Source organism: Orcinus orca, chromosome 4, assembly GCF_937001465.1.
Source record: "Orcinus orca chromosome 4, mOrcOrc1.1, whole genome shotgun sequence".
NCBI lineage: Eukaryota > Metazoa > Chordata > Mammalia > Artiodactyla > Delphinidae > Orcinus > Orcinus orca.
Window position 1 is genome coordinate 108,751,329 of NC_064562.1, and position 21,644 is coordinate 108,772,972.

General features: G+C 38.1%; 1 protein-coding gene across 1 annotated transcript; it reads right to left on the reverse strand.

Moving 5' to 3' along the window:
• Positions 1–243: 243 nt before the first annotated feature.
• LOC101286679 (ethanolaminephosphotransferase 1-like) lies at positions 244–21,243 on the reverse strand. Its single transcript, XM_004266258.1, has 5 exons — positions 21,160–21,243; positions 20,688–20,794; positions 19,825–19,885; positions 3,669–4,356; positions 244–383 (listed from the first exon to the last, which is right to left on the reverse strand). Exons 1-5 carry the CDS (start codon positions 21,241–21,243, stop codon positions 244–246), a joined length of 1,080 nt encoding a protein of 359 aa, XP_004266306.1.
• Between the last annotated feature and the right edge of the window lie 401 nt (positions 21,244–21,644).

A 21,644-nucleotide genomic window follows, 5' to 3' on the forward strand; every position in this document is an offset into this window, starting at 1 on the left:
GTAGCAGATCTAAACGTTTCTGCAGTGTTCATGATAACATATTTATTCATAATTTATCTGAGGAGGCAGAAAAAGATCAGGCTTGCCTTGAAAGAACTTCAGCCTTCCAATTGATGAATCAAGTCCCCCATAGAAATGCATGTTCTTGTTAGTCCTCTTTCCTCGAATCTAAGAAGACCCCTACCATTACCCTGTGACTAAGAAAACACAACAGAATTGGGTTGGGTGACTTCTGAGACCAACTTAGGAGAAGGCTTGCAGCGTCAAAAGGGCTTTATGTAATGGTTCCTCTGAGGGTTCCTCAGCCTGATCATTCTCTTTCTCGCTGGCCATTCTGGCCCCTAACAGGTTCAATGCCAAGTTTCTCCTAAGATAATCGTAACCTAGATTGATGTCCATGAAGATGATTGAGAGGAGAACATAAGCAAATGGAAGAATCTTATGCTGTCGTATTCTGGGTTCCTTCCTTTTTTCAGTGGGAGTGTGTTTGATGCCCAGTGTCAGGCCCTGGTGATGTAAGGATGAATGAGACAAGGTTCCTCACCACTAGATACTCACTGAACAGAAGGAGACAGAGATCCATTGACAAACAATTTTGAATAGAGATGGCGAAGATTTCGAGAAACTTTTCAGGCAGAAAGTGCAGCAGGTGTGGTAACTCCTAGCTAAAAGAGTTTTGGTCCTTGGTAAAACAGGTAAATCATGTGTCCAGACCCAGAGCTGAGCAAGAGACCGGGGGAAATAAGAGTAGATGAAGGTGGGAGTCAAGCAGAAGACTATGGAGGGCCTTTTATGAGAAAAGGAGAAGGAAAAAACAAAAGCAACAAGATAAAGGGGTGCAAGCCAGTCTTTTATGAGGAAAGTTTTGCTAAAGTCCAGAAACTTTCTGGGTTTGAAGAGTCCACACACTTTTCTCAGTCCTAAAATATTAAATTTAATTTCCTATGAGACAGTAAGCTGTTAACCATTATTCTTTTGCCATTGGTTCTAATAAGGAAACAGCGGGCAGTGTTAAATTAACTCAAATTTTAAAAATTATTCAGAGTACAATATCGTAGGCACTGGGCAAAGAGGTGAGCAAATTAACATAATCTTCACATTCATGGAGCTGAGAAATCAAAACAAAGGCAATACTATGAAATAGTGGGGGAATTTGGGAAAACCCTTATGAGTTAAGATCATTTCTATACCTGGTAACCTCTAAAATAATATTGATTAACATTGGAGCTTAGCATTTCTCTAAGCTGTTTACACTATCAATTTATTTAATTTTAACAATGTATATGTAATTTAGGTATTGTTATATAATATGTATCTATGCCTATTTTAAAGATGAAGAAATTGAAGTACAAGGAAGATAAGTAACTTGCTCAGTGTTTCACAACTGATAACTAGCTGGTGGAAAATAAATTTGAAACCAGGCAATTGGGTTCTAATATCTTCCCTTAGTCACTGCAGTATACTACTTTGTGTTGTTTATGGTAGGGGTTTTCAAATTGCAAATTTCCCACTGCACATTCTTCCAGTGCCCTACCAGAAATGACATGGGTTTATGGTGGGGCTCAGGAAACACAATTTAAACAGGCACTCCAAGTGATAGTGAAGAGGGCTGTCCTGGGATTATACTTGAAGAAACACTCTGCTAAAGCATAGAATGGCCACTTGTGGGAATGCAAAGCTACTGTGATGAGTTTTAGTGACACTTATTGCTGTTGCAGGGAGAATCACATGTATATATATAAGTGCTGAACCTGGGGTCCTACAAAGCCCCTGGACTCCTCCCAACTCTTCAAAAAGCATATATACACATACACACGCATACATAAACTTCCAGAAAGCAAAGGAATGCATCAAGACTTGGCCTGCCACTTCAGGAAGGAAGTTCTTTATTCTTCCTTTATGTCAATTATAAGAAGTGAAATGTGGCCAATTCTTGCCTATCCCAGACTGCTGGTTAAAATCTTCTAAATTAACTCCACTCTATTAAAATCCTAGTTTTATTTTTAATTGTATATTTCCAATTCCAAGACTAGTTATTTTAAGAGCACAATTGAGACATGTATACTTTGCAATATTACAACTGTTCTGTGAAAAATAATTTATAAATATGGGTTGCCAGCAGAAAATGATGAAACCAGGTTGTTGCAGAAATTTTCACACAAAGCAACTCCCCAAGTGCAATATTTTCTATAAATGTATCATAAACCTGTGTATATGTTAATCAGGGTGACATCTTATTTGATACCTATGGTAACCTTTTCCATTTTGGCACTTTCCTTCTGATCTTGTCAGTCTGTAGCCTGTATAATTTGCTATGCGGCACAGCAATCACTCCCTTGGAGAATAGTGATGGTGCATACAGATGAATTCTTTTGACAAAATATCATATCAACTTCCCTTATGGCAAAGGATGTGAATCCTACTCATATCATAAAGTGGTTTCTTTTCTGAATACTACCTATAGAAACCAATGCCCAGAAGTAGTCAGTGACTGAAGATAAAGTGGGTAAAAGGCATTTCTAGAAGGTTGTTAAACCCAATGTAAGGGTTATATGCAAACCTCTTTCAGAAATTTAGTTAAATTGCAAAGGATTTACTTCTCTCTCTCTCTCCTTCTCTCTCTCTCTCTCTCTCTCTCTCTCTCTCCCCTCCCTTCCTCCCTCTCTTCTTTCTTTCTTTTTCTATTTCTCCCCTTCTCTCTTTCTCTTTCGTTCTCTCTCTTTTTTTCTTTAAGTTTGTCCTGGATATGTTCATTTTCATTCAATTTTATCACTAAGAAGTAGCGAAGGGAAGCTATTGTAGATTTTGTATTGTGCTCAGGAATTGCACGGAACTTAACATTTAGATTACAATGCAACATTATAGTCCCATAGCCTTTTTTCTACAAGAGAGTTAGGTAACCTTGCTAAGTTTATTCACCCACTTATTTATTAGTTTATTCAATATAATTAATTAAGCACCTTCTATGTGCTGCTAGACTCTGAGCTGGACTGCATAGCCTGTAAGTAATGGATTTAAGATTTGCACACAGTTTTGTTTGACCCCAAATTCCAAAGTGTAATGGGTTTCAGCATGAGAACATTGTTGGTAAAATCTCTTCATATCAGTTATTATCTGTTTCACTTTGGAATATTTCCCTGTCTCAAACAAATGCATTCCAGTTTCATCTCAGTTTTCCAGTCTTTTCCAAGAAATTGAGATTCCTTAAAATGCAAATTAAAGAATATCAAACAGCCTTAATAAAACAAGAAAGTCAATGACACTTATAAATGAAAAGCCTAGGAGATATAGCTTCCTTTGGGAATGGGGGTATCTAGGTGCCAAAAGTATATATATAATCATGTATTACTCAATATCATCCCATCTAGCCCTTTCTTTCCCTCCCTCCCTTCCTCCCTCCCTCCCTTCCTTCCTTCCTTCCTCCCTTCCTTCCTTCCTTCCTTCCTTCCTTCCTTTTTCTCTCTACTTTTCTCAGTTATGCTTTCTAGTAGGTTGGTTAGAGTTTTCAGATTTCTTATGCTGAACTCCAGCAACTCCTTTCAAATTACCTTCAAATTTACAAGAAGAGTTTTATATCTTAATAGTGCTAAGAAAATCATAAAATTGAACTTCATTTGGCCAACTTAGATTACATACATATTCCTTTTAACAACAAAAACAAAACCAACATGTTCCTTTTTTATCAGCTAGGCTTGGGTCACTAGCATCAGCTTCATAGACTAAATTGTGTTTCAAGGTGTTATTTTTATAGCTTCTGAAAAAGTTTAATAAACTCATTGGAAGAGTCATGCATAATGCACAACCAATGATCATTGCAGTGAATAGGTCTCTATAAAAGAAATTAAAAAGGAAAGGTTCATACCAGGCCTCAACTCCCACAATCGCAGTCACTATGTAGACAAAAGAAATAGTCACCTGGCTAACGTCATATCCCCACAGCAGGAAAAGAATCCCTGTGTTATACTTTTCCCAGTGGTACAGGATGAAAGAAAATAAAACTACCCAGAGCAGGAGATAAAGAACAAAAACACTGACACCAGATGATCCTCGTCCAAAAATGGAATACACAGTTACAACAAAGTAAACACATGACCAACTATCCAGGCCATGGTCAAAAAGCTCCCCTAATGGGGTGCTGGAATTGGTTCTACAGGCTTGCTTTCCATCCACACCATCTAGAGTGCAGGCTACGAAGTTGAGGATGCCCACTACAATCCAAACCCAATCAGGTAAATGCTTGTGACCTGGTACTGAAGCATAAAAGTCAGGATCAAAGTATGCCATAAGCAGAAAATTGAACACAACCAGCAGAAAGCCAGAAAAATTTATCAGATTTGGAGTCAGCCAAGTAGGGAACTTCAGAGCCACAGAGGAGAGTGCAGCAACAGGGGTGCAGAGGGCAAAGTGAAGAGAGTCCCGCACGGAGGATCGGCACTGACCAGCACTCACCAGCCTGAGACACTTGTCTGCTCACCCGCCGGGGTGGGCGGGGGCTGGGAGCTGAGGCTCAGGTTTCAGAGGTCAGACCCCAGGGAGGGGACTGGGGTTGGCTGCATGAAGAGAGCCTGAAGGGGGCTAGTGCGCCACAGTTAGACGGGAGGGAGTCCGGGAAAATGTCTGAACCTGCCGAGAGGCAAGAGACCATCGTTTCAGGTGCGCAAGGAGAGGGGCTTCCTGCTCCATGTGCTCACAAATGGCAGAGCACTGCCTAAGTGAGCTCCAGAGATGGGCGTGAGCTGCAGCTATCATCTTGGACCCCAGAGGTGGGCAAAGGAGAGCTACTACTGCCGCCGCTGCCACCAAGAGTCTTGTGTGCAAACGTAGGTCACTACCCACACCCTACCAAGAACCTGTGCAGCATGCCACTGCCAGGGTCTCATGATCTAAGGCCAAATTCCGTGGGAGAACACAGGGCATAGCTCAGGCTGTTGCAACTACACGCTGACATCTGCCACCACAGGCTGTCCCCGCATCACAATTATGACTACCCTACCCCTCCTTCTCCCTGGGCTGAGTGAGCAAGAGAGCCCAATCAGCTGCTGCTTTAACCCACTCCTGTCTGGGTGGGTAACAGATGCCTGAGGGTTACCTACAGGCAGAGGTAGGGGCAAAACCAAAGCTGAACTCCAGGAGCCGTGTGAATAAAGAAGAAAAAGGGAAGTTTCTCTGTGCAGCCTCAGGAGCAGTGGACTAAATCCCACAATCTGCTTGATAAACCCTGCATGCGTGGAATACCTGAATACAACAAGTGTTCCCAAAATTGAGGCAGTGGACTTTGGGAGTAACTGTAGATTTGGGGTTTGCCTTCTGTGTTTGATTTGGTTTTGGATTCATGTTTATATTAGCTTAGCTTTTAGTGATTGTTGTCATTTGTGGTTTGTTTATTGGTTTCGTTACTCTCTTCCTTTCTTTTTTTCCTCTTTTTGTGACTGTGTGTGTATATTTTTCTTTTTGTGATTTTGTCTGCTTAGTGTTGCTTTTACCATTTGTCTTGGGGTTCTGTCTGTTCATTATTTTTTCTTCCTTTTCTTCTTAGCCATGTGGCTGGTAGGGTTTAGGTGCTCTGACCAGGTGTTGGGCCTGAGCCTCTGAGGTGGGAGAGCTGAGTCCAGGACGCTGGACCACTAGAAACCTCCCAGCCCTAGGTAATATTAATTGCTGGGAGCTCTCCCAGAGATCTCCGTCTCAACACTAAGAACCAGCTCCACCCAAAGGCCACCAAACACCAGTGCTGGATGCCCCATGCCAAACAACTAGCAAGACAGGAACACAACCTCACTCATTAGCAGATGGGCGGTCTAAAGTCATACTAAGTTCACAGACTCCCCCAAACAAACCACTGGATGCACCCTGCCCACCACAGGGACAATGTCCAGCCCCATCCACCACAACACAGGCACCAGTCCCCCCCCCCCCACCAACCAGGAAGCTTTAACAACTCACTGAACCAAACTCACCCACTGGGGGCAGAAACCAGAAATAAGAGGAACTACGAACCTGCAGCCTGAGAAAAGGAGACCCCAAACACAGTAAGTTAAACAAAATGAGAAGAGAGAGAAATATGCAGCAGATGAAGGAGCAAAGTAAAAACCCACCAGACCAAACAAATGAAGAGGAAATAGGCAGTCTACCTGAAAAGGAATTCAGAGTAACGATAGTAAAGATGATCCAAATCTTGGAAATAGAATGGAGAAAATACAAGAAATGTTTAACAACGACCTAGAAGAACTAAAGCAAACAAACAGTGATGAACAACACAATAAATGAAATTAAAAATTCTCTAGAAGGAATCAATAGCAGAAGAATGGTTAAGTGACCCAGAAGAGAGAAAACTGGAAATAACTACCACAGAGCAGAATAAAGAAAAAAGATGAAAACAATTGAGGACAGTCTCAGAGACCTCTGGGACAATATTAAATGCACCAATATTCGAATTATAAGGTTCCCAGAAGATGAAGAGAAAAAGGAAGGGACTGAGAAAATATTTGAAGAAATTATAGACAAAAACTCCCTTAACATGGGAAAGGAAATAGTCAAGCAAGTCCAGGAGCACAGAGAGTCCCATCCAGGTTAAATCCAGTGAGAAACATGCCAAGACACATATTAATCAAACTATCAAAAATTAAATACAAAGAAAAAATATTAAAAGCAACAAGGGAAAAACAATAAATAACACACAAGGGAATCCCCATAAGGTTAACAGCTGAACTTTCAGCAGAAACTCTGCAAGCCAGAAGGGAGTGGCAGGACATATTTAAAGCGATGAAGGAGAAAAATCTACAACCAAGATTACTCTTCACAGCAAGGATCTCATTCAGATTTGACAGAGAAATTAAAACTTTTACAGGCAAGCAAAATCTAAGAGAATGCAGCACCACCAAAGCAACTTTACAACAAATGCTAAAGGAACTTCTCTAGGAAGGAAACACAAGAGAAGGAAAAGACCTACAATAACAAACCCCCCAAAATTAAGAAAATGATAATAGAAACTTACATATCAATAATTATCTTAAAGGTAAATGGATTAAATTCTCCAACCAAAAGTCACAGACTGGCTGAATGGACACAAAAACAAGACCCATATATATGCTCTCTATAAGAGACCCACTGCAGACCTAGGGACACATACAGACTGAAAGTGACGGAATGGAAAAAGATATTCCATGCAAATGGAAATCAAAGAGAGCTGGAGTAGCAATTCTCATATCAGACAAAATAGACTTTAAAATAAAGACTATTACAAGAGACAAAGAGGGACACTACAAAAAGATAAAGGGATCAATCCAAGAAGAAGCTATAAAAATTGTAAATATTTATGCAACTAACATAGGAGCAACTCAATACATAGGCAAATTTTAACAGCCATAACAGCCGTAAAAGGGGAAATCAACAGTAACACAATCATAGTAAGGGACTTAAACACCACACTTACACCAATGGACAGATTATTCAAAATGCAAATAAATAAGGAAACACAAACTTTAAATGACACATTAGAGCAGATGGACTTAATTGATATTTATAGGACAATCCACCCCAAAACAACAGAATATACTTTCATCTCACATGCACATGGAACATTCTCCAGGATAGATCATATCATGTGTCACAAATCAAGCCTTGGTAAATATAAGAAAATTGATATCATATCAAATATTTTTCCTGACCACAATGCTATGAGACTAGATATCAATTATAGGGGAAAAAAACTGTAAAAAACACAAACACATGGAGGCTAAACAATATGCTACTAGGTAACCAAGAGATCACTGAAGAAATCAAACAGGAAATCAAAAAATGCCTAGAAACAAAGGACAATGAAAACACAATGACCCAAAACCTATGGGATGCAGCAAAAGTAGTTCTAAGAGGGTAGTTAATAGCAATACAATCCTACCTCAAGAAACAAGAAAAATCTCAAATAAACAACCTAAACTTACACCTAAAGCAATTAGAGAAAGAAGAATAAAAAAAACCTAAAGTTAGCAGAAGGAAAGAAATCATAAAGATCAGATCAGAAATAAATGAATAAGAAATGAAGGAAACAATGGCAAAGATCAATAAAACTAAAAGCTGGGGTCTTCCCTGGTGGTGCAGTGGTTGAGAGTTTGCCTGCCGATGCAGGGGACACGGGTTCATGCCCCGGTCCGGGAAGATCCCACATGCTGCGGAGTGGCTGGGTCCATGAGCCATGGCCGCTGAGCCTGCGCGTGCAGAGCCTGTGTTCCACAATGGGAGAGGCCACAACAGTGAGAGGCCCACGTACTGAAAAAAAAAAAAAAACTAAAAGCTGGTTTTTTGAGAAGATAAACAAAATTGATAAACCATTAGCCAGAGTCATCAGGAAAAAAGAGGGAGAAGACTCAAATCAATAGAACTAGAAATGAAAAAGGAGAAGTAACAGCTGACACAGCAGAAATACAAAAGATTATGAGAGACTACTATAAGCAACTCTATGCCAGTAAAATGGACAACCTGGAAGAAATGGACAAGTTCTTAAAAAAGCACAACCTTCCAAGACTGAACCAGGAAGAAATAGAAAATATAAACAGACCAATCACAAACACTGAAATTGAAACTGTGATTAAAAATCTTCCAGCAAACAAAAGCCCAGGACCAGATGGCTTCACAGGTGAATTCTATCAAACACTTAGAGAAGACCTGACACCTATCCTTCTCAAACTCTTCCAAAATATAACAGAGGGAGGAACACTCCCAAACTCATCCTATGAGGTCACCATCACCCCTATACCAAAAGCAGACAAAGATGTCACAAAAAAAGAAAGCTGCAGACCAATTTCCCTGATGAACATAGATGCAAAAATCCTCAACAAAATACTAGCAGACACAATCCAACAGCACATTAAAAGGATCATACACCATGACCAAGTGGGGTTTATCCCAGGAATGCAAGGATTCTTCAATATACACAAATCAATCAATGTGATATATCAGAGTAACAATTCGAAGGATAAAAACCATATGATCTTCTCAATAGATGCAGAAAATGCTTTCAACAAAATTCAACACCTGTCTATGATGAAAACCCTCCAGAAAGTAGGCATAAAGGGAAACTATCTCAACCTAGTAAAGACCATATATGATAAACCCAGAGCCAACAACATTGCCAGTGGTGAATAACTGAAACCATTTCCTCTAAGATCAGGAACAAGGCCCACTCTCACCACTATTATCCAACATAATTTTGGAAGTTTTAGCCACAGCAATCAGAGAAAAAAAAAGAAATAAAAGGAATCTAAATCGGAAAAGAAGAAGTAAAACTGTCACTGTTTGCAGATGACATGATACTATACATAGAGAATCCTAGAGATGTTACCAGGAAAATACCAGAGCTAATCAATGAATTTGGCAAAGTAGCAGGATACAAAATTAATGCACAGAAATCTCTTGCATTCCTATACACTAATGATGAAAAATCTGAAAGAGAGATTCAGGAAACACTCCCGTTTACCATTGCAACAAAAAGAATAAAATATCTAGTAATAAACCTACCTAAGGAGACAAAAGACCTACATGCAGAAAACTATAAGACACTGATGAAAGAAATTAAAGATGATACCAACAGATGGAGAGATATACCATGTTCTTGGATTGGCAGAATCAACATTGTGAAAATGACTATACTACTCAAAGCAATCTACAGATTAAGTGCAATCCCTATCAAACTACCAATGGCATTTTTCACAGAACTAGAACAAAAATGTTTACAATTTGTGTGGAAACATAAAATACCGCAAATAACTGAAGCAATATTGAGAAAGAAAAACAGAGCTGGAGGAATCACGCTCCCTGACTTCAGACTATCCTGCAAAGCTACAGTAATCAAGACGGTATGGTGCTGGCACAAAAACAGAAATATAGATCGATGGATAGAAAGCCCAGAGATAAACCTACGCACATATGGCCACCTTATCTTTGATAAAGGAGGCAAGAATATACAATGGAGTAAAGACAGTCTCTTCAGTAAGCGGTGTTGGGAAAACTGTACAGCTACATGTAAAAGAATGAAATTAGAACACTTCCTTACACCATACACAAAAATAAACTCAAAATGAATTAAAGGCCTAAATGCAATGCCAGACACTATAAAACTGTTAGAGCAAAACATAGGCAGAACTCTCTGATATAAATCACAGCCAGATCCTTTTTGACCCACCTCCTAGAGAAATGGAAATAAAAACAAAAATAAAGAAATGGGACCTAATGAAACTTAAAAGCTTTTGCACAGCAAAGGAGAACATAAACAAAATGAAAAAAGAACCCTCAGAATGGTAGAAAATATTTGCCAACGAACCAACTGACAAAGGATTAATCTCCAAAATATACAAACAGCTCATTCAGCTCAATATCAAAAAAGCAAACAACCCATCCAAAAATGGGCAGACGGCCTAAGTAGACATTTCTCCAAGGAAAATATACAGATTGCCAACAAACACATGAAATGATGCTCAATATCACTAATTATTGGAGAAATGCAAATCAAAATCACAATGAGGTATCACCTCACACCAGTCAGAATGGTCATCATCAAAAAATCTACAAGCGATAAATTCTCGGGAGGGTGTCGAGAAAAGGGAACCCTCTTGCACTGTTGGTGGAAATGTAAGTTGATACAGCCACTATGGAGAACATTATAGAGTTTCCTTAAAAAACTAAAAATAGAACTACCATATGAACCAGCAATCCCACTACTGGGCATATACCCTGAGAAAACCATAATTCTAAAAGAGTCATGTACCACAATGTTCATTGCAGCACTATTTACAATAGCCAGACTGGGAAGCAACCTAAGTGTCCATCAACAGATGAATGGATAAAGATGTGCACATATATGCATTAGAATATTACTCAGCCATAAAAAGAAATTGAGTTATTTGTAGTGAGGTGGATTGACCTAGAGAGTTTCAAACAGAGTGAAGTAAGTCAGAAAGAGAAAAACAAGTACCGTATGCTAACACATATATATATGGAATCTTAAAAAAAAAAAAATGGTTCTAATGAACCTAGGAGCAGGACAGGAATAAAGATGTAGATGTAGAGGAGGGACTGAGGACATGGGAGGGGGAGGGGAAGCTGGGACGAAGTGAGAGAGTGGCATGGACATATATACACTACCTAATGTAAAATAGATAGCTAGTGGGAAGTAGCCGCATAGCACAGGGAGATCAGCTCAGTGCTTTGTGTCCACCCAGAGGGGTGGGATAGGGAGGGTGGGAGGGAGGCTCAATAGGGAGGGCATATGGGGATATATGTATATGTATGGCTGATTCACTTTGTTATAAAGCAGAAACTAACACACCATTGTAAAGCAATTATACTCCAATAAAGATGTAAAAAGAAAAAAAAATATTAGGGACCAAGAAGGACTTTTCAAAATCAAACTTGTTGGGAAAAAAAGAAACAGAGTTAAAATAAAAGTTAAAAGAGAGAGGGAAAGAGAGCAAACTTAGGCTCTGGAGTCATTCAGCCTAAGTTCAGATTGTTGCTCTTCTCATTGCAAGCTCTGAGACCATAGATAGATAAACTCTCCTTCCATTTTTAGGGTTGCTAAAAGTATTTAGTCATCTTACTGCTGTAAGCGTTGAAGGAGTCAATATATCATGGGTAAAATGTTGCCAGTTGCCAGCATATAGTAAATTCTCAAAAAGTATCATTACTAATAGTGATTATTTTCTCTTTTTTTTTTTTTTTTCTCTACGCGGGCCTCTCATTGTTGTGGCCTCTCCCGTTGCGGAGCACAGGCTCCGGACGCGCAGGCTCAGTGGCCATGGCTCACCGGCCCAGCCGCTCCGCGGCATGTGGGATCCTCCCAGACCGGGGCACAAACCCGTGTCCCCTGCATCAGCAGGCAGACTCTCAACAACTGCGCCACCAGGGAAGCCCAATAGTGATTATTTTCAACCCAAGGAAAACCATTATGAACCCAGGCAACTGCTCCCTATCTTCCTCTCAGCTTTTCTCTGTGTGTCTACTTTAATCTTCCCCCTGTCTTTGCAGAATGGTTTGCCCTCCTTCTGAATGCATGTCTTACTTTGCTGCCCTGTCTCTCTTGAGCTTCTGTGTCCTCTGTTCATGCAACCTGTCCAGACGCTTCAGTGTCCCTCAAACCCACTCCCAAATATCAGGAAGAGATAGTCTGATTATAAATCTTGGGTCATTCAGATACAATCAGATTTAGAAACAGATTAAACAGGCTCCCGTAGTAGAAACATGGTTGTGAGGCCCAAGATCTCTTACAAAACAGGGTTAAGAAAGAAGAAATGGGCTTGGCAGATCCCTCTTAATTAGAAGATAATTTTAATATAAATTGGCCTTGGAAATAAAATTATTTTCATTTTATGTCCATGACAATTAGAGTTGTATCTGGTGTTTATAATCTTAAGAGAATGTAGGAGATGGCCAACTGAGATTGGGAAACCAGGGCTTAAAGGAATGTCTTGCCCTTCTAATTCTGCCATTTTTAAAATCATTCCCCTGCAATAAAATGATTGTGCAATAAGTGTTGCTTATTTTCTCTGAAACCAGTAGCCTGGACCAGAGCAAAAGAGAGTATGTTGGTGACATCATTTAATGTCTTATGAAACAAATGTTGTATTTGTTGTACTTAAGTTATCACAAAAAAATAATAACTGTTTTATAATCTCTTTAAAAGAAAGAAATGAGATAGGCAAAAAATAAAAATAAAATAAAGATAAATTAATTTCCAATTTCAATCACAGAAAGACAACCCAAGACCATAATGAAATACTATCGATATTTTACTCCTTCTGAATGAATTAGCAAAATTTAAGAAATATGACCCTACCAATGTATTGCTAAAGCCTTAAAGAAAGAATAACTCTCATCTGGTGCTGTGAGATGTGGAAAGTGGCACAACCATTTTGGAAAACAATCCAGAGTATGTCACAAAATTGATCATACACATACACTGTAATCTGGCAGTTCTATTCAGCTATAAAGTTAAAATCAGTCCTAGAGAAGCACCTGCTTACAGGACAAGGTCACATGTCAAGGTTGATCCCAGAAGTGTTTGTACCACTAGATTACCTAGGTTATAAGGTGAGTTCAGGGGCTTCTGTCCTATTGCTGTATCTTGACTTATGTTTATGTTACATATTTTCTACTAAGTTATCAAATACTGAATAATATAACACATTAAAACATTAAAAAACATGACATACAAGGGGTATAAATAACATTCTATGAGCATTCAGAAGAGAGCATCATTACAATATTATTTTAAGATCGTGAAAGCAGGGAAATTCTTGCATGTGGTAGCATTTTAAGACACCCTGAAGGCTGTATTATTCATAATTTATACCTTGCCCTGTTTTTCAAAAGATATAAAATTCTTATAAACATGTTATAAAACAAAATTTAAAAATAGCAAGGAGCAGAAAACAGGAGTTAGGGGAAAATAATGAGTGAAAAAGAAAAAGGAAGTAAGAAAGGTATAACATTAGCAAATTGTAATTCACAGTATTCAGTTAATTTTTGTTTAGGAGGTTGGATGTAAATTTGCCTCTAACCAAATGAAGAGAAAAATACTGTCAGTTATTATATCAATAATTACTAAGTCTGCTAAATGGGAAGGAAAAGGATTGTTTTGTTAGCTGCTTATTGATTTGTGCTTTGTTTTTTTCCTGGCACTATTTTCTTAAAAGGAGATGCTGTGAAACATGACAATAAAGGCCATTCTGAGAAAAATAAAAACAGAATTAAAGTACCTATGTAAAAATGAGCAAATAAATAAAGAAATAAGCGGCATATGTAAGAGGAATCAAAGAGGATTTCCACCTCATTTTGCTGCAAATGCTTGACTGGAGACAGTTAATAAGGTTCCAAAGACAGACTGGGACCAGACAGACAGAGAGTGACACACAGTGGTACTCAAAGGGTGGTCCCTGGACCAGAAGCATCAGCACTTCCAGGGAGCATGTAAGAAATGCAAATTACTGGCAACACTGCAGACCTACTCAATTGGAACCTCTGGGGATGAGGCTAAGAAATCTGGGTTTTAATGATCCTCTAGGCAGTTCTGATGTGTGCTAATGATTTTGAATCACAAGGCCAAACAGTTTGGATTATACACTCTATGTAATTAAGTACCACTGTAGGTATTTTCCAATCCTAGACCCCCCTTAAGTTCCCATGCTCCTGTGCCCCAGGAGCCAGGATAAATTTCTGCTGCTGTCACTTAGAAGTGGAATTATGAGCCGAAGTGGAACTATGATCCAAAGTAAATACTCTTGGCATTTAGTGCATTACAATCTGAGAGAAAATTCTAAAGCAGGATGTCTCAAGCGCAACAATTTTGACATTTCAAGGCTTGATAATTCTTTGCTTTGGGAAGCTTTCCTCTGTGTGTTAGGATGTTTAACAGCATCCCTGTAGGATATTCAACAGTATCCCTGGCCTCTCTACTCACCAAATGCCACTAACATCACTTACATAATATAAGACAATCAAAAATATCTCCAGACATTGCCAAATGTTTTCTGAGGGACAACATTGTCCCCGGTTGAGAACCACTGTACTAAAATATTTCTAAACTAAAATATATACTCTGTCATTTGATCCCTGGGGTTGTTCTCACCTATGTCCTTGGTGCTCAGGTTGTATAGGGAATTCTTCTAAAGTACTGAGTGTGCCAACTCAGAGTACATGTTATGATAAAGATGATGATGAAATTGATAATGGTAATCATGATGCAAATAAAATGATTTATAATAATTTACCTAAAAGACCTTGAAATGCTCTTACACCAGAGAGCCCAGAAATATGTTAATTCCAGAGTCTTTCCAACATAACAGACTACTCATGCCTAATGTCAGCCCAGAAGAATCAATTTTCTAAAGTTTTGGGGATGACAGCAGTCTTTAAATTTATGTACGATTATCTTAGGAATTTATTAAACATTCATATTCCTGGGCCTTAATCTCAGTTATTTTGATTTAGTAGGCCCAGTTAGGAGCCAAGGAAATAGCATTTTAATAAGCATTCCAGGTACTTTTGATGCAGTTATGTGCTGCCCCATGGGAAATACTGCTCTTAAGAATGGATAATATAGCAGGAACTCTGCTTAACATTGTTATAATCTAAATGGGAAAAGAATTTGAAAAAGAATAGGTACATGTATACGTATAGCTGAATCATTTTACTGTACACTGTAACAATGTAACACATTGTTAATCAACTATACTCCAATATTAAATAAAAATATAAAAAAAGAATGGATAATGGGAGCACTGAATCTGAAGAAAGCTGAGTTACCTTACTAATTAAGAAACATTTCCTTTCCAAAAACAGGTTTTAGTCTGGACTATTCACTGTTACCTTCTATTGAGAGGAGCAAGCAGATAAGTGATGATGTAAACAAATGAAACATACCTGATATAAAACCATAGGCACTGATGAGGAATGTAGCTAATTAAAACACAGCAGTCCCTACTAAGCTATAGGTGATTCTTGTCAAGCAACAATAAAGCTCATGAGTACCAGGTCTCCTGATATCTAAACATAGACTAGAATTTCAGATCTTTATGTCAGCTCTTCTAATCTTAAAAGGAATAGTTATCAGTAATTCAATTTTTGTTCAAGCTCTTTATTTTTCAGACTGGATTTGGACTACAGATCTCTTGTTATGACATCTGTAATAATGGAACCAGTCCATTTGAGAACCAGTGAACAAAAAATCATAGTGGAGGAATCTATGCCTAAGCTGGAAGTTTTCCTGAATTCCATCTTCACTGTACACAAAATCCTTCACTGTTTTTTGTTTTGGTTTCGGGTTTTTTGAATACCATAGCCTGAACTTTCAGTATGTAATTCTGTTATACTTTGTACAGCTGGTGTTTTGGCTTGGGGAGAAGGAAGGGAAAAGATGCCAGGGGGAAAGAAGACATTTCCAGCTTTGTCTCCTGGTGGTTTCTGTGGAGACTCTGCTGTCATTGCATGCATTAGATATATTTGTCTGAGTTCCCCGTGGTGCTGAATGGTCCAAGAGCATAGGTAGAGTCAGAGCTAGGAGAGGAGCAGAAAGACACAGCACTGGGGAAGCTCTCCAAAGTGTCAATTGGTCTAAACCCTCTGCTTACATACATAAGTATGCTTGACAGAAGGAGGATGCGAGGCCAAAACCCGGATACACTTAATAATAGTTATCAAGTATGGAGTACTTAATATATAGCAGGTACTGAGCTAACCCTTGGACACACACATACATATTGTACATACATACACATGTACATACTTGCATATATACATACATGTCAGATATGTGGTGACACATGACTGGTAAATCTTGGAGCTGGAAATTAGAACCTAAGTCTGTCTGTCTACAAAATCAATGCTCATAAAATTATCACGTGGGATTTACACTCAAAAATATTTAAAACAGCAAAGTCTCTGCAAATACTAAGTGCACAGTTTGTTTTGTTTTGTTTTGTTTTTTGTTTTTTGTTTTTGTGGTATGTGGGCCTCTGACTGTTGTGGCCTCTCCCGTTGTGGAGCACAGGCTCCAGACGCGCAGGCTCAGCGGCCATGGCTCACGGGCCGAGCCACTCCGCGGCATGTGGGATCTTCCCGGACTGGGGCACGAACCAGTGTCCCCTGCATCAGCAGGCAGACTCTCAACCACTGCGCCACCAGGGAAGCCCAAGTGCACAGTTTTGAATCATATCTGCTATAGATGACATTCAAGGCACTACATCCGAAGTCCTAAGGTTAAAACGAATGTTCTTATAAGCAGTACTCGATCCTGATGTAGTGAAGTTCTCTAATTCTCAAATGCAACCCATTTTATGACAAATATAAATTCAGTGATAACTTTTTAAAATATTTTGACAAGGGAAAGAAATACTACTCCATAAGTGTAAATACAAAATACTGAAAGAAATATTTTAAAATATATATTTAAAATATATCTTAAAATTAAAATTCAGTAGTTCTCTTTCTTGCCAAAATCTCTGGAGCGCTATAAAACCTTAGCATTGCTGCAGCTCTGTAAGAAAGAAATGCACAGAAATTCCTAAGTGGCATACCCACAGAACTGGGTAACTTGGGTAATTCCAGCATCTTCACAAGTTTCTGAAATAACAGAGAACAGAAGTTGAACACTCCCATCAGATAGAGTGTATTTTAGAGATGTTCAAATGCAGAGCTCCTAATGATAAATAGGCATTCACTACATGAACAGTCAAGGGGATGTTTTTCTAAGCTAGTGATTAGCATATGGAAAGATTAAAGGGCTTTAACCAAAACAGTCAGTTCATGGGAAAAAAATAATATAGTATTCCTACAAAGAAGAGCAGAGAGTAGTAGAAAACTAGCCTAGCAATAGGATTAGATTTAGCTCATTTTGAATTCAATGCATGTAAAATGACAATTTCATCCAATTGCTTAAAATTCACAAATGGGTCTACAGTACTACAGAACACTACTCAGCAGTTAAAGGAACATGTACCACCATGGATGAAGCTCAAACAATTAGGCTGAATGGAAGAAGCCAGAAAAAAAAAAAAGAATATATGTTGTATGTTCATTTATATAAAACTCTGGAAAATACAAACTAATCTATAGTGAAAGTAGATCAGTGGTTGCCTGGGGATAGAGGTAGGGGTGGCAGGGATTGGGGGAAAGAGAAATAACAGAGGGCTGCAATGAAGCTTTTGAAGGTGATAAATATTTTCTCTCCCTTGATTTGAAGATGGTTTCGTGGGTGTGTCTATAAGTTATGAAATTATGCATGTTAAACACTTGTCATTTACTATATGCCAATTATACCTTAATAAAGCTGGCAAAAAATCAAACAGATCAAAAAGCATTATACTTTGCATTTGGCTACCTAAAAGTTCTGTGAGGATATACATAGAATCCAAAATAGTTTCCCATTGGAGTGGTATAAGAACTAGGTAAATAGAGCCTACAAAGAAAGAGGACATTTCTTCATATATCTCTCAATTAAATTAATCAGATATTTATTAAGCACCCTCTCTGTGCCAATTACTCTTTTTGACGTTAAAGATGCATTGGTACACAATATAAAAAAATCACTATCATTGAGAAGAATATGGTGTGAGCATACCTACCATATAATTTAATTAAAATATTGAATAGCAAAAATACTGTTCGAGTTTTATTTGTAAAATACCTATTTTTAAAATCACTATCATTGCATTTGTTTATATATGTAGAGGTAATATACATATATGTGTGTGTGTTTGTGTATGTGTGTGTGTGTGTACACTTTTCATATTATTTCTCTTTCCCAGAATGCCTTTCCTGGTCTCTTAACTTATTCATCTTTTAAACTTCCATTTACTCTCAAGGCAGATATAAAGTACTTCTTCCATTGTGAGTTTTTTGCTAATCTCAGTTGTACACTGATCACCCCTTCTTATGTGCCTTTACAAGGCCTCAACCATACTTCAGTCACATCATCTGTTAAATTTCCTGCCACTTATTTATCGGCATTGGTGTTTCCTCCACTAGACTATCATCTCTGTGAAAACATTACCTGTGTATTCTCAGCAATTATCAAAGTACCCAACATATAAGTATATACTTATTGAAAGCATTAATGCAGTACTTCTCATTCCTGCCTTGGTACAGATGTTCTAAGGTATGGATGGAAAAGAGGTACAATCTATAGGGTACCAGAGTTGGTCAGAAGCTCTCTATTCACAAGAATTCTAATGTCATTTCTGAATTCTAGACAGAAGGTCATGTTTGTTTAGGAACGTCCGCCATGGGTTTAGTAAAGAGGAAATGAGGACATATGCACCACATACTTGTGATTTTTAGACTTGGGAATATAAAATATGAAAATAAAATAAAACATTATATAAAACAGTTCTTTAAATCAGTTTTCCTATCCAAAATGGACTGTCACCATTTCTTTCTAGAACGCATGGTCTTTTTTCTATTTGCTATGTTGGGTGCTAAAATTGAGATGTCCTTCATCTTCTCACATGTCCTTATTTAGATGAGATAAGAAATCAGTGGCAGATATATGGCTCTTTAAAAATAAACATGAACTTGGGAGTTGTTGAAAGATGAGAAAAGAGAAAAGGGAAAGAGGGGGAATGGAAGATGACTTAGTGGAGATGGACAAAGAAATATGAAGTGTGAGAACTGTCCCTGACAGAAAAGGTCAAAGGATGTACAGACACTGAATGTCAACTTCTGTGGCAAACCTGCCCCGTGTGACTGCTGTTTCATGAACTCAAGGGATTTCAACTAAAATCTGAGTCAGGTGAGAGAAGAGAATAGTCACAAGATAAAATGACTCCCGTAGGTTAGAGAGCTTAGTATAGTTGTGAGGAAAACAGAGCTGAAAGTGACCATAACAATGTAAAAGTTACACAATTCTTGGAGAGGCAATGGATTCTTCTGAAACATTATAGGAAAGCCAAGAAGACTTTATGAAAATATCACAGCACAGGGTGATATGGGTTACAAAGAGCATAATATGATTATATACATCTTTATAGATTACAGTAGATCTTTGATCATGATTTTGTTGGATTCTTATGACTATTCTGGAAGACAAGCAGGTCAGGAACTATTATCCATTCTGAAGTAACTGAGGCTCCTAGAAGTTAAAAATCACCCTGGAGCCATAGAGTCTGGGAAGGAGAATGTGCTGCAAGACCTCTCCTTTTCCGTTTCCCCTCCCCCTCCCTTCTCCTCTTCCTCTTCTCTTTTTCCATTTATTTCCTTTCCTTTCCTTCCTTCCTTCCTTCCTTCCTTCCTTCCTCTCTCTCCTCCGTCCCTCCCTCTTTCTCTTTCTTTCTTTCCTACCAGACTGAGCATATGTGAACCTTCATTTAATAGTTCAAAGCTTATACATTGGAGGTCATGGCTGTGAACACAAGCAATAAACATACACAGTTATACATGAGACTACAGGAAATAAGGAAGATGGAACCATATTTTTATGGCAAGGATGCCTTGATATATGATCTACTTTTGAAATGAATATGTAATATAAATGTATATTTTGTCATTGATTTTTTTTGACCCAGGAATTAAGCACAATAAAAGGCTCTGACTATGTGATTCTGCTTATTTGGCCTTGATCACTAAACATTTTATTAAAATGTAGCTTCTTGAGGTTTTCTGTGTATGTGTCATTATACCTACCATATTGTACAGCATACGGTATATGTGTACACATACACCCATACACACACACACACACACATATATATAACTTTAAATAAATAATTTTTAACCAAAACCAAGGAGTTTTTATTTCTATGATTGTTTGACTGGGTTAGGAAATTGTATTTATAAAGACCCCTCTGGCCACAAACAGTGTTTTACTCTGGATAAGAAATTTCTTTCTTCCTTGAAGAAGACAACTTTTTTTTTCTTTTTATGGGAACTAAACTATTCTCCAATTCCCCTGGTGGGATATGAATTAATATAGTAGAACAGAGTTTACCCTCAACAGCTGCAACTTGCATCTGTGCAGTATATTCTTAATCCTTTTTCACTGCAGTATGATAGGGAAAAAAGGAGGGGAAGATGTTTTATGGAAACTTCCAACTGAGATGCTTAATGCATTATTAGGAACAGAAATTCTCAGTGGGATTTAACCATGCCTATTAAGAATTAGGCTTAGGAAACCAAATATAAAAAGTATATAACATTTCCCCAACCTGCACTGAGATCGACAGTGGTATCCACACTGCTCATTTTCTGGTTTTTCTCCAATATGTCTTACTAAGGTTCCCCGGATAATTTCATCTCCTGGCTTCTTTGATCCCTAGCCAACAGAACAGAGACATTTATAATAGCACACTGGCATTATGTGAGAATCATTGGCCAGGACAGAATACAAATCAGCTCTGCTATATGCCTGCTCTGCATCATTAAGCATTAATAAAGTGATGTCTAATTGTTTCTCATTCCTGGGCTCCAGGCTCTTTATTGCTTGGTACTACTGTGCAGCTTCCCTTGGAAGTCAAGTTAATTCTTCCAACTGTTGAGATGGCAGGCTCATGCTTCCCTATGGAGGCAATGTCATTAACCTGCTATGATTTGGAAGGTAAAAGAAGGGAGAAAATGTTCCTAATCATGGGCATCTAAGAAAACATCCTCTGTGTTGCTTTTAGATGCCAATTCTTCTACCTCTGAATCCCAAATGCTTCCATCCCCTCTCAGCTTCTTGTGAAGATCTATGCCAACAATCAAAAATATCCTAGCATCGTCCATTGTTATTTGGAGAAATTTTCAGCAATAGATGTGTATAAATGTGTACAACATCTGAAGAATCTTCTCTAGAGAAACTTTGTAAATAATGTATAATAAGAGAAAATTGGAAAATACAGACGATTAAACAGTCAGCCAATTTATACCATCACATAGAGATATGCCTTTTCATATGCCTTGTGTGTGTGTATATATATATATTTATTTTTAAAAGGCTTTATGTGTCTAAGCAAAACAAATCCCTCTCATCAGAAAATAATGGTCAACTTATGTGTGTGTTGGGCGTAGGAGAAAATATTTATTGCTCACTGCTAAAAAAATAAAAGGAGAAAATGCTATTAAAGACTGTCACTACATTTGACAATTTACTACATGGAGACTATGAGAGTATTATTATCTTTGCA